At 44.4% G+C, this 13,397-nt stretch overlaps 1 protein-coding gene across 2 annotated transcripts; it reads right to left on the bottom strand.

The window, feature by feature from the left end:
* Positions 1-4,372: 4,372 nt before the first annotated feature.
* Positions 4,373-13,316, bottom strand: LOC110482153 (glutathione S-transferase 3). 2 transcript variants are annotated; one of them, XM_021551139.3, is made up of 8 exons: positions 13,209-13,313; positions 11,343-11,438; positions 10,765-10,871; positions 8,982-9,033; positions 8,109-8,241; positions 6,825-6,966; positions 5,698-5,829; positions 4,373-5,130 (listed from the first exon to the last, which is right to left on the bottom strand). In XM_021551139.3, exons 3-8 carry the CDS (start codon positions 10,849-10,851, stop codon positions 4,987-4,989), a joined length of 690 nt encoding a protein of 229 aa, XP_021406814.2. In that variant the 5' UTR covers positions 10,852-10,871; positions 11,343-11,438; positions 13,209-13,313; the 3' UTR covers positions 4,373-4,986. The 2 variants fall into 2 exon arrangements, with proteins under 2 accessions (XP_021406814.2, XP_021406813.2); XM_021551138.2 differs by lacking the exon at positions 11,343-11,438 and having other exon boundaries at positions 13,209-13,316.
* Positions 13,317-13,397: the final 81 nt, after the last annotated feature.

Here is a 13,397-nt window from a genome sequence, read left to right as displayed (position 1 = left end):
AATAAAATACAGGATGTACACTCACATTTGAAAAGTGTTGATGGGGATATGTTTCACTGCTGAAACTGGAGATTCCTAATCTTCTATATTGGAATGAGCTGAAAAGACACAAAAATCTTTGGGGCCCAAACCTATGCAGTTCAGTTGTCAGTTTTGAAGTGGCATCCCTCTTGCTTCAAGGGGAGCCAGGACACTATCCAACTACTGAAGTCTTACTCGGTGTCTTGTAGGGTAAAAATGACCCCCATGTCCTGGAGATAACACGTTCTCCAGCCTCAGCCCTACACTTCATTTTAGCACCTGTTACTACTAGCAAAAAAGCACCATGGCATTAGAAAAATAGTGTGCCTGTTTAATTAAGGCACAAACACTCCTGTCACAGCTGTTTTGTTATGTCGGCTTACTTTGGGAGAATGTAGAACAAGATGCTCTGAAAAATGTCAGAGTTACCCTGCTTATTTCAAAGCTGTCTCTGTGCAACCCATTCTGAAACTTCTCAGAAATAATTGTTCAAATCAAGTTTTCAAAGGAATCCAGAAGAGTTGTATCCCAGATCACCCCTTGACTAACATTCTGCAGCAAAATATCTGTTCAATAATAGCAAGAATGAAATAAGATCTACGTCCTTAAATAAGAATGTAGATAAATAAGAGTTAAATAAGATCTAAGCTAAACAAGAACTATGTCCTTGAAAGAGTGAGTGGAAGGATATTCTCTGCTTTAACTAATGGGTATCCAAGTAGGCTGGCAGGCCTGGGGTTGTATGCACTAAGCTCTGGCATCTGAGGCTGAATGATGAGGTGAAGCTCCCTTTCTCTTGCCAAAAAGGCTAACATTCCATTCCATCTTCTCTTGGATGATGTTTAAAGGTGTGAGATTTAATGGTGCAGCTGCAGTGTTTAAACTGGTCTGAAATGAAAAGTAGTGCTTGTAGGGTAAGTAACACAAATCTGCAGCACAACTAGAAAATTGTCCCCTGGTCTGCACTAGGATTAAGTGATGCCTACAGATAGGTAGCTCTTAGGTCAGTGTCAGAGTCAGACATACAATGATGCTATTTGAAAATTTCCACTATACACCAAGGTCACATTATCATTTTCAGATGTCAGTGGCACGCTGGGAGCTGGCATATGGCTGATTATCTATCGTGTTCTTTAGCTCCACCTCCTCCTAGTTCCTGCTTCTCACATCAGTGGGAATTTAGGCAAAGTGCATTCAACTAGACTAAGTGCCTCTAGTTTATTAATTCCTATGTATGGAATACTGATTCAGATCACTGAGTTTCAACTTTCCTCCCTATTATCACTTTATCTGCTATGAAATGTGCTAATTTTTCTTTTAGCCCTTTGATAAAAATGTGAAATAGTGAAGGGCCAAGGATCTGGTTTCTCTCTTCACCTACCTAATATGTAGTTGCAGAGGGGCAAGGACCAGGTTCTCCTCAGAGAACCATAGTGAAAGTAGAACAGACAACAGGCACAGGCTGCAGCACGAGAAATTCCAACAGGTATCTGCACTGAAACAAAGCCTGGAAGGAGCTGCTGGAAATGTCTGTATATATCCTTTTCTCTGCCCTACGCTCCAAGGTGGCTTGCAGACATGCTTCCACTTACGTGCTCAGAGGTTAACCGTACCTTACAGATGAATTGCATTCTGATAATATTATTTGTTCCACTGACTCCAAAAGTAGTCACATGTTAAAACCGAGATTCTGGTGCTTAGGGGTTTGAAGTTGCTGCACCAGGGTCTGTCCCTCAGCTCCGTCCCAGGGCGGGTGTGCTTTTGGGGCTCTGTGGCTGAGGATGGCGAGGGATGCATCGCCTCGCTCCAGCCAGACCCACCGCGGGCCCCTGTGGAAAGCGCAGGGCCCCACCTGGGGGCAGGAAAAGTAATGTCAGGCTAATTCCATGCCCAGAGGAAAAGGAACCCGGGGACACGCCGAGGAGCTGCCTACGACTCCATTTTTTGCCCAGCAGCAAATAAAATAGCCTTTCCTAGGAGCAAGGCTGGGTTCCGAGTGCAGCCTCCTGCGAGCTCCTCTGCACCAGCAGTGTCCAGGCGTCCTGGTGTCCACGTCCTGCACGCCTCTGGAACGCGAACCCTCTTGGACCTCAGAGGTGTGGCCAGCACAGGCAGGTCCAGTGATCCCTGCGACCCGCGTGGAAACCCGCGGAGAGAGCAGCGTGTCAATCCAGGCACGGCTCTACGGGGCATTGGCTGCAGCGGCGGCTCCGTGGGGGGAGTTCCAGCGGGACACAGCCGGTTCCAGCGGGACCCAGCCGGTTCCAGCGGGACCCAGCCGGCTCCAGGGGGACACAGCCGGTTCCAGGGGGACACAGCCGGTTCCAGCCAGACACAGCCGGTTCCAGCGGGACACAGCCGGTTCCAGGGGGACACAGCCGGTTCCAGCGGGACACAGCCGGTTCCAGCGGGACACAGCCGGTTCCAGGGGGACCCAGCCGGCTCCAGCGGGACACAGCCGGTTCCAGCCAGACACAGCCAGTTCCAGCGGGACCCAGCCGGCTCCAGGGGGACACAGCCAGTTCCAGGGGGACACAGCCGGTTCCAGCGGGACCCAGCCGGTTCCAGCGGGACACAGCCGGTTCCAGCGGGACACAGCCGGTTCCAGGGGGACACAGCCGGTTCCAGGGGGACACAGCCGGTTCCAGCGGGACACAGCCGGTTCCAGCGGGACACAGCCGGTTCCAGCGGGACCCAGCCGGTTCCAGCGGGACACAGCCGGTTCCAGCGGGACACAGCCGGTTCCAGCGGGACACAGCCGGTTCCAGGGGGACCCAGCCGGCTCCAGCGGGACACAGCCGGTTCCAGCCAGACACAGCCAGTTCCAGCGGGACCCAGCCGGCTCCAGGGGGACACAGCCAGTTCCAGGGGGACACAGCCGGTTCCAGCGGGACCCAGCCGGTTCCAGCGGGACACAGCCGGTTCCAGCGGGACACAGCCGGTTCCAGGGGGACACAGCCGGTTCCAGCGGGACCCAGCCGGTTCCAGGGGGACACAGCCGGTTCCAGCGGGACACAGCCGGTTCCAGGGGGACACAGCCGGTTCCAGCGGGACACAGCCGGTTCCAGGGAGACACAGCCGGTTCCAGGGAGACACAGCCGGTTCCAGCGGGACCCAGCCGGCTCCAGCGGGACACAGCCGGTTCCAGGGAGACACAGCCGGTTCCAGGGGGACACAGCCGGTTCCAGCCAGACACAGCCGGTTCCAGCGGGACACAGCCGCTCACCGCAGGGTGCGGCTGAGCCACGGCCGGGCCGGTGGGGAACGAGTTTAACAAGCGGCAAAACACGGCACGGCAGAGTGCCAGGGAAAAACAATGGACAAAGTGCCTTGCGAACACACGAAGAGGAGGGGAGAAGGCAGAGGAGTCGGGAATGAGGGAGGGAGTCTGGGAAGAAAAGGAGTGGGAGGAAGGTGTTCCAACTTTTTTCTTTCTCACCAACTATATTAATTGGTAATAAAGAAATTTTCCCCAAATCAAGTCTATTTTGGCAACTGGCAAGTGATACTAAACATAGAAATATCTGCCACGTGCCTGCTAGAAGCAGTGTTAGGAATCCTCCAGTCAACCTTGCTAGTTTTCCCTGAATTTGGCATTTTGCCTTATTTTGGTTCATGTTGCTATAGTCAGGTGAGAAGTTGTACCACAAGAAGCACGCAGGAGACTTGAAAAAGTATCAGCTATAAATTAAGAGACATAGAAACAGCAACAAATATCTGTACATTTCACTTGTTTACTACTGTCTTGAAAGCTGGTAACAGAACTGAAGAGCTCTCATTTGTTGTAAAAGCACTACTGAAATCAGCTAATACCCTAAATAATTACTCCTAGAGTGCTTACCAGGACTCAAGGTTGCTCAGTAAAAAAAAAGATACTCTGTAAAACACTTAGATTTGAGCTGATTTCATCCCTAGTTTGCCCAGAATATAGAAGCTCACAGAATCACAATGTTGGAAGAGACCTTCAAGGTCATTGAGTCCGACCTCAACTAAACCACAGCACTGAGTGCCACATCCAGTCTTTTTTTTAAGCACATCCAGGGATAGTGACTCCACCACCTCCTCGGGCAGACCATTCCAGTACTCTTCACTCTTTCTGTGAAAAATTTTTTCCTAATGTCGAACCTATATTTCCTTTGATGCAGCTTGAGACTGTGTCCTCTCGTTCTGTCTACCTCTTCTTCACATCTCCATCCTCTTGTTCATAAACACAAACAAAATATACCTTTCCATGAGGCATGTGGGTTAACAATGACCCTCCTCATATCAAATATAAAGAATTTATCCTCCAAGAAAAGTAAAAATTATGTTTGCAAGCCCCAGCTTTCATTCACAAGACAACGGGACAATGTGACTATATAAAAAGTTTATTTGATTAGTGCAGGTTCTCTAGATACAGCAGTTAAACAAAAACATTTGTCAGTTTATTTCCTAATTCGGTAATAGAAGTGCAGCTTAGTTATAAAGGCACAGTGTTGACATTTAGACAAGTCACTGATGTCCAGTAGAACTGTAAAAGAAAGACCTCATTCCTACATTCTTTAAAAACCACTTGTTTCATTTGCCAACAGGGATATTATAGAAGAATAAAGGCCTACTTTGGAAGCAATCATCATATAAAAATCTGATCTGGATCTAGAAAAAAGTCCTCAGAAATAGCATGACATACTGAAGCTATCAGTCAGCAACTCACATTTCCCTTTGCTCTTCCACAAAGTCTCTAGGAAGGCAGTGTACTTGCTGCCATTTCACTTGCTTAAAATTACCAGAAGAAATCTCGAGATGAACGAAGGAGAAAATAGGCTAGTACTGAAGTGTTATAAAAGATACCTGCCTACTTTATTTTGTGTGAGGGCACGACCTCTTGCCCATTGAAACACCTCTGGAACACCCCTTCGCCTTCCTTCGCGTTGTAATTGGCCGTGTGCAGTCTGGCAGTTCTCTTACAGCCTGCAACCAGGCAAGCTAATTTGCTTTTATATTGTAATACATGCGGAGAACTCTCCTGACAGTCTCCACATATTTATCATCAGGAATAGGTTTCCTCTGGCTTCCTGGCTCAAGAAATTTCTTGATTGTGGGGATGCTGCTTATCCTTGCTTTAAATGCCTAAAAGGCAAACAGCAAGTACATGGTATTTAAAGAACAGAAAGTAGCACAAGAAAAAACCCTATTTTACTGATTTGTGTAACATCCTTTAACAAGCTGTATGTGCAGACAAGACAGGAAATATGGTTTTAAGTGTGGATGAATTTTACTCCCACTCACTTCAACCCTTTTATTTTCCACAGTAAAAAATGAGCCATCTGTCTTGCATTGATAGGGCATGAAGTGTTAAATTATCTGTGGCTTGCAATATGTACATTACTTAGATCATTCTTCTGATCCAGAAAGTATCTTCCACTTAGCAGTATCACAGAACTGGTGAGAGTTCAAAAAAAGGGAGGGTGCATTTCTTCAGATGTGTACGGGGGGGGGGGGGGGGGGGGGGGGGGGTTACTCCAGAAAATAACAGTTTCTCTAGATGAAACATTTTACAAAGCTCTTCCCAAAATAGGAAAAGCAAGACTACAGTGAAAAAGTAACAAATGTTTTTTGGAATTATTTACACAGACTAGACTGAAATACTATTTATAACATTTACAGCCATGTGAGCAACTTATTAGTGCAAGGTACCTGTAACTGAGGAAAGCCCGACAGCACATCTGACTTCTTCTCTTCTACCATTAAAATGGCTTCAAGAAGATGAACATCAGCCCAGCTAAAATTGTTGCCAACAAGGAAGTCTTGCCCATGGTCTTTCAAAACCTAAAAATACCATAGATGAAAACACTCAGGTGTGGATATGCAGCTGAGATTCATGTTTTCAAAACTCATAGGCATGCCTTCTTTGGCAACACTACTGTCTTCTTTTCACCCTTCTCTCCCATGCAGCCAACAGGGGGAACAGGGGATGTGCCAGCAGTCACTGATCATTTTACAGCGGAAATCTAGAATCCCAGGTTTTTTCTTACCAGTCCTTTCTTCCTATAGCTCTAGGTAACCCTGTGTTCTAGACTATAGGGTTAGATACCTTCTTGGTATTCACATCTTTCAAGTCTTAATTTATCTGGAATTTTTCAATACGTTTTTACAGCTTCAATGGGAAAATAGAGAGTATAAAAGGATGATCAGCCTAAAGCATTAGGGCTAAGATACAACAAGTGGAATATAGGGCAGAATGCAACCTTGGCAACCACCTATAGGAGACCTTGCAAAGTGAAAAACTTTTCTCTTTGGTCTTTAAAGTGGAGAGAAGCTATTCCTGCTAGATCATCCTGTTCATGCATATTAATTTCCACTGAGAGTACCTCTTGGATCCTATCTCTCAAATTATCAGTTAGAGAAACACCAAGATTCCAGTATGGCTAGAAGTCAGCAGTGATAGCTGTGTATTACTGTGTTTACAAAAACCCAACTGAGATGTATTTGAAATGCTAAACAAAGAAGACAATTAGCACTACTTTTGCAATGCAAATTACTGTGGTCAGATTGAGCCTGGCTGGGTACCAGAAGTCTATCAAAGCTGCTTTATCACTCCCTTCCTCATCTGAACATGGGGAAAAAAATGCATTGAAGGTCTCCTGGGTTGACCCACCCCAACGTATCTGATACTGCTCTGACCCCCCTCCAGCCAACAGACAGAATAGATGTTCTGGTGTAAAGTACTGCACTGACACTTCTGCTTCTGGTTGTAGTGAAATACCAAGTGTTCCCATTGTTATCCCTCCAGAATCAGGAAAGAAAATGATCCTCCTCCATACCTTCTCATACACTGGGAAATACCTGCTTGTTGCCTTTTCAACTATTAATGCACGTTGTTTCTCTTTATCCTCTGCTGATAAGAAAGGGAACATCAAAATGAAGCCCATAAGGTCATCAGTTCCTCCAACATACATATCAATCCTTAAAACCAAAGCAAACAAAAACATTAAATAGAAGGCACCTTCACAAGCTGAATCACTTTATATTTGTTTTAGGATAGCAAACATTGAATTTCCCATCCCCCTGTCATGGTGCCTTTCCCCCCTCCACTCCTTTCCAGGCTGCAGTGTGATCTGAGAAATGCTTTTTTAAGCAATCTCAAACACATCCCCTCATGGAAATGATTTCTGCAATTAAAAGAAAATGTCACAGTGGGAGTCTTATTTGTAGTGTATTTTGGCTCTTTACTTGCTTCATTGTACAGGTTTAAACAGGATTGCACAGAGATTAAGTGTGTACCTTTGGTGTTACAGATCAAAATTACCAAAGAAACACACAGCACAACAAGGAGTCATTCCCAACTGACTTAATTGTTTGGATGTATCTCACCTTCAGAATTTCATCCAAAGTCCAAGTAGTGCCAAATAGATAAATAATGTGGTTGTAAGTCTGTAGCATACCAGTTTCTTCATCCAGCTAAATAATCAGTACAGCAGTTCTTTGGATTGTCCCTTTTCCAGAGCTATCAGAGCAGGTTTTGTACTGTAGATGGACATTTAAAATGCTACATACTGAGACAGCCCCATCATACTTTTTTTTCTTCACAGACACAACATCAAGATGTATTTTCACATGTATGTTATTTTACATGAAACCAATAGTTTTTCAACAGCTTTTAGCTATTCTTTCCCCAGCTTCCAAAGATCTAAACCACACACTTTTTACAGTGCAGTGGGACATCATGTAACCACAGATAATGTCAATGACAGCTATTATTTTGCAGCCAAAAGTTAGAAACTAAGCATTTCTTTCCAGAGTTTTCTGGTTGCAAAAGTAGTTCAGCATCTACATGCCAGTCACCTATTGAATACCTATGTCAGTCTGTATTAATCTTTCAGTAAGGCACAACAAACCCATGACTCAAATACTTTTATGTGAAAAGTAACTGAGTTAGAACAAATCAGTTCACTTGAATCTAACTGTGACTTCTCAAGCTCACTGCAAGTTGATTATCACTGAGGCCAACAGGTGATTGTGTACAGGTGTGTGTGCAATTATGCAATTACTTCTAGATGTATCTGAACTACTATACTAAATTCAAGAAGAATAATACTGTTACATACAAGGCTCTTTCCTTCAGGTCCTTCCCATAGAGGTTGTACTTTGCTGCAAGGTAGCTGAGGATGGCTCTGGTCTGCACCATCCTCATCCCATCCATCTCCACCATGGGCACCTGCTGAAACAGCAGGGATCCACCTAAAAGGACAGACACACATTATTTGACTGACCTAATAACTCCATGTCAGATTTCCTGCTGTCTTCAGAGGCAGAGGAACATTGCTTTTATGGTGAGCTTGCTGTGGGTAGTCATTGTATTAAACTGGTCTTCTTCCATGCAAAAAATAAATTACAGAGCTGCAGACAAATTAAACTGAAAAACAATTATTGTGGGTTACCATCCTTCCTTTAAAAAAATTTCACCGACGTTTCAGTCAGGCCTGTGTACAGCAGATTTTGAAATGAAATTGAAATGCAGTGGAGACAATCACACTAAACATCTCAACAGAGTAAAAAGTGTCTAGTTGCAAACAATGTAAAAAAATTCTGTTCCATTATTCAAACACTATTTGAAGCAAGTGTTGTATTGACAAATTTCTCTCTTATGACCAATCTTTAGGCTACATCAGAACATAACATGAAATGTTGGGATACATATTTTCTGGTTACTGAAGTCCATGGTTAAGTCTGTGAGACCAGGTGGAATGCATAGACAAATGGAGAACAGAAGAATCCAGAGGCCTGGCAAACCCTCCAGGTTGGAAAGATATTCAGTTTGCAGTTTCATCTGTCTACATGTGGAAAACCGAGCCTCTGCAGCTGCCCACAGCTCTCAGCTTTACTCTTCTGTGTGGAAAGAAGGACACAGAGTCTTCAAAGACTTCACACATCTTCTCTACATCTGGTTACACTTTTCTTGTGGTTTCACATGGACTCACTTTGCAGGAGTTTCTCATACTGGTCTCGGGTTTCCAAAAACTCTTCTTCAAACTGACAAAAGAGAGTGAGGAAGAGAAGAAAGAATCTTTTCACATTTCTGGAAGAGATAAGCTTTTAAAGCACCATAAAAGGAAAAAAAAATATACATCATGGTTCTTTTCATTTCAGTATGACTCTAAGGGAGAACACACCAAGGACAGAAGTGCTGGCAGTATCTCCTGGAGTGTCACACTTGATAAATGCTGCTAAGGAAAACCCTAGCAGACTAACAGGCAATAAGAACTAGAGTGAGGATGGTTTTTTTGGTATTCAACAGGCAATGTAATGTGTAACAATCAACAATACATTCTAGGCTGTCCTTAAGATCCTTTCTAGAATGTGGAAAAAATCTGCTGTGTGATATTTTGATTTGGGAGCTAGATAGGAACAAATTCTTCGGAAGTTAAAGATTTTACAAAATAGTGTACAAGTACCAAGCCCTGCAGAAGTTTGATACAGATACATGTTTCAGACACCTGAAGATGAAATATTCACAAGATGAGAAACAAAAAGATACAGAATTGCAGGTGATCAGATGGATGTAGTTGTACTCAATATGGTTGAGGATGGCTGGTCCAATCAGTGTTACTTATGGAGAAACCGAGTTCAAGATTAGGACCCCAAAGTTAGATATCTACATGTATGTGTTTGCATGTGCCATACATGTCTGTGATCATGTGCACAGCATGGAGACTAGAAAATGGTTGATGTTACCAATCCCTAATGCCTTGCTCATTCAGCCTCTCTCATAACATGTGTGCCACTCATGTTAGTAATTAAGATTTGCTATACTAGAGAAACCCCAGAAGATTAGGCACATTAACACACTGCCAATGTTCAACCATAGCAAGTGTGATCACAGCCTAAAATTCAGAACCCAGGTTTCTGTTGATGAGAAGCTGAAAAAAAATATTCCAAGGAAAAAAAAGTATTAATTGGTACTTATCAAGAAGAGGGACTTAAAACATAGGAACAAATGATGGAGGGAAGCAGACAGTTCTGTCTTCTGCAAGGTCTTCAAAAAAAGATTGGTGGTCTTTTTAAAAAACTTGGCTCAGTACACAAGTAACTCTATGTACTGTAACAGCTTATTGTGTGAAAGAGGACACTCAGAGCAAATACTAGTCCTTTGTGTCCTGAAACTGTATTACCAGTTTACCACCAAGATGGCCAGCAAATGAATAAATAAATCATATACCATTAGAAAAAATTAAAGTGGTGTCTTCCTTCTCTGTTTTACCCAAGTATTTAGAGATTTCTAATTTCCCTACACATGTGGGTCCATTTGCTCTCTTCACCCTGCTAAATTTCATCTAAATGATGAAAGCTTACCTCTTATTATGGAGGACGCAGCCAGTGAAGTGAAAAATAAAACAAAAATATCTGTGTGAGCATTCAACTGAAAACAGGAAGACTAGAGAAAGTAAATGGCTGTTTTACCAGGCACAGATAACACTTGTTATGCGAGGAACACAGCTTTGAGCTCAGCAGCTCTGGCTCAGTAATCAAGTGCTTAATTACGGATTACATTAAGCAAGTATCACTGCTTATAGTGTCATTGCTCAGAAAACATGTAACTTGAAGCCATGCTTTTGTGTAAGTAAAAGTAACTACACTGAAAGCCAAGTTAATTTACTACTGCATCTTGGGATGCCTTTTCTTTTTTGACTAATAACATGTGATCTGCCTCAAAGACAAGCTTACCAATGTGCAGCTAGAGGTTAAAAAAGCTCTAAAACAAACCTCGACCCCAGCTGCAGCCAACAACCAACGAATCGATTCCATCTTGCCTCTTCCATCAAAGTAGTAAAGTTTTGGTTTTGCAGACATGACTTCAAACTTTCTGTTACCTGAAAGAGTTATAAGAGATAGTAAGTTAATAATGATACAAAATCTGATGGCAGCTGGAATAATGGTTCACAGATCACTCACAGAACAAAAATTTAAGTTAATTTTTGACAAAATATTTAGCAAATAACTAAACTGATTTCATTTTCTTGCTGCACAATCAAGTCAAACTACTTCATAGACTTTTCATCCCCATGAAATTCAGCAAAAGTAAGCATCAAGTTGCTAAGGAGGACATAATAGAAAAAATGTAAAAAATCACCACAAAGAAAAACCTTAAAATTTTTAGAAAATATAAGTTTTAGCACTGAAGTTACACAGACACCACTAACAGCCAAGTTTGATCAAACAGAAAAGGCAATAAATGAAGTTTCCAAAACTAGCAGACCTTGTATCCAGGAATGCCAAAAGTATCTAAACATTAATTCTACACATTTAGGTGAAGAATAGGAATGTACTTTTAAGCCTCTCACTTTTTTTTTCTAGCTGTGGTGATCCAGCAATCAGTAGAAACTTCGAAAATATCACAATATGAGGATCAGTAGAAACTTCAGAATGGCCTGTTTCTTCTGTAATAATCCAGATTAAAATACAGAGTTTCAGAGTGTTGCACTACTTGTCCTTCTACAGGCTACACTTCTTTCTATTAATAAACCCTGTTGCTATGCAAAAGTTTATGGACTTTTCAGATTATCTAATGCTGCTTTGCAAGCAGCATTTTAGTTCTTTAATGACTTCATAAATGAGGCTATTAATTGTTATTTTTTGAATAGACTACTGTTTAGGCCTCAGCAGGAACTGGATTCCACTGTAGAGCCATAAGCCAAGAGAGCAATCAAATTTAATCATACTGGCACTTCACATGCAGAACACCCTTATAGCAAGTCCTTGCTGCAACTGAGAGCTGTTTTCCCTGTGTAATGTGATTTATTGTCACTTCAATCCACAGTTGAAGTAATTCTGTAAAAGAGGCTCTTGGCATGTAAACAGTAACCTTCAGTTTCCAAAGTTCCAAGAGCTCCTTCATAAGCAGAGAGAAAGAAGACCTTGAGCACGCACAAAGTGATCTGCTTGTTAGCCAACAGGCATGAAAAGAGAACACAAAATATGAGACTGCATCAGGCCACAGGAATTCAAATAAACCAGGCTATTCCACCCCCACCTGCTCAGGGGCCTCTGATTGCTCTTAGGTAAGTCACAGGGAACTAAAACACTGACAAGTACTATCTCTACCACTGATAAATATAGCAGTGAATTAGAAAAGTATCACTGTGAACTATACAAAAGAACAGAATGAAACAGGAGCTACTTGTGATACAGCTACATTCACAGAGAAAGGAGAAAAAAGCCAAAGGTGATTTTTACCTTGTAGTTTAAAAAACTAAAGAAACAGAAGAGCCACTCGTCCTCAATGCCACTTCTGGAGACCTGCTCTTAACAGGCCAGTGAACAGGTCACAGGACATAAGCAAGTCACTGATGCCCAACACGCCTCAATGCAGCACAGGAAAAGGAAGGTAAAGGCATGGTGGCTGCTTCTTTTGTAATACTTTATAAGTAATATCTTTTTAAATACCAGGAGATCAACAAACTTTGAAATGAGCTGTAGCGTTCCAGGTCCCTAGAACTGATCCTGCTATGCCATACTGAAAGAGAAAGTCCAACTTGTGAACTAAAATCTGATGGAAAGAGCACTCTGGTGATGGGCAAAGAGTTTCTCCCTTCTCTGCCCTTCATCAGAAAGAGATAAAGTGGCAATCTGCAGCCAGGAGCTGCAACTGCGGGTAGGTTGTTGTCCATCCCCCTCAGCCCGACAGCTCAACAGGAAGAAGGACTTGGTGAAGAATCTGCTCCCTTGCTGTGATTTGTGAAGGCCATCTGGGCTAACGGGGGAATGGGGGAACATGAATATCAGGGCCAGAAGCGATCGCTCCCGCGCAAGAACACGGAGCAGAAGAACATGGGTGAAGAACATGGGTGAAGAGGGCCGGGGAGCAGCTGTGCTTCGCACGTCCCGCAGGTCCAGGACTCCGGGGCCCGATTTCCCCGCCTGCATTCAGCAGCCCAGCAGCGCTTCCACTCCACTCAGCACCGGCCCGGGGCACGTCCCGCGCTCAGCCTGTGACAGGCAGCCCCCCCGCGGCCATCAGCTCCCGCCGCTCCCGGGACAGCCCTCGGCAGGCACGGGATGACGAGCGGGGACACGGGGAGCCCGTCCGCGGTAGCGGAGCCACGGCTCAGGCCTGAGCCCGCCACGGACTCCCGGCTCCGCGCCCCACCCGAGCACCGCTTGGCGGGGGGAGCAGGAAGAGAGAAATCCGAGGGGCCCACACTACTCACACACACGGAGGGTTCAGCGGTGATGCCGAGAGCAGCACGCAATGCCCCAGCGCAGAGCACTGCCGCCGGCCCGCCCGGCGCCGCGATCAGCCGCAGCCCTCAGCCCCGCCCGGAGCCGCGATCAGCCGCAGCCTGCAGCCCCGCCCGGAGCCGCGACCAGCCGCAGCCCTCAGCCCCGCCCACAGCCGC

The sequence above is a fragment of the Lonchura striata genome, chromosome 3 (genome assembly GCF_046129695.1).
Source record: "Lonchura striata isolate bLonStr1 chromosome 3, bLonStr1.mat, whole genome shotgun sequence".
NCBI lineage: Eukaryota > Metazoa > Chordata > Aves > Passeriformes > Estrildidae > Lonchura > Lonchura striata.
This window is presented reverse-complemented; position numbering and strand designations above follow the sequence as displayed.

Coding starts and splice junctions, on each gene's coding strand:
- LOC110482153 (XM_021551138.2), bottom strand. CDS start 10,851: ATGTCTGCAAAACCAAAACTTTACTACTTTGATGGAAGAGGCAAGATG. Junction 9,034..10,764: donor TGGCTGCAGCTGGGGTCGAG/GTTTGTTTTAGA, acceptor CTCTTTTGTCAG/TTTGAAGAAGAGTTTTTGGA. Junction 5,131..5,697: donor CGGGCTTTCCTCAGTTACAG/GTACCTTGCACT, acceptor TTTGCCTTTTAG/GCATTTAAAGCAAGGATAAG.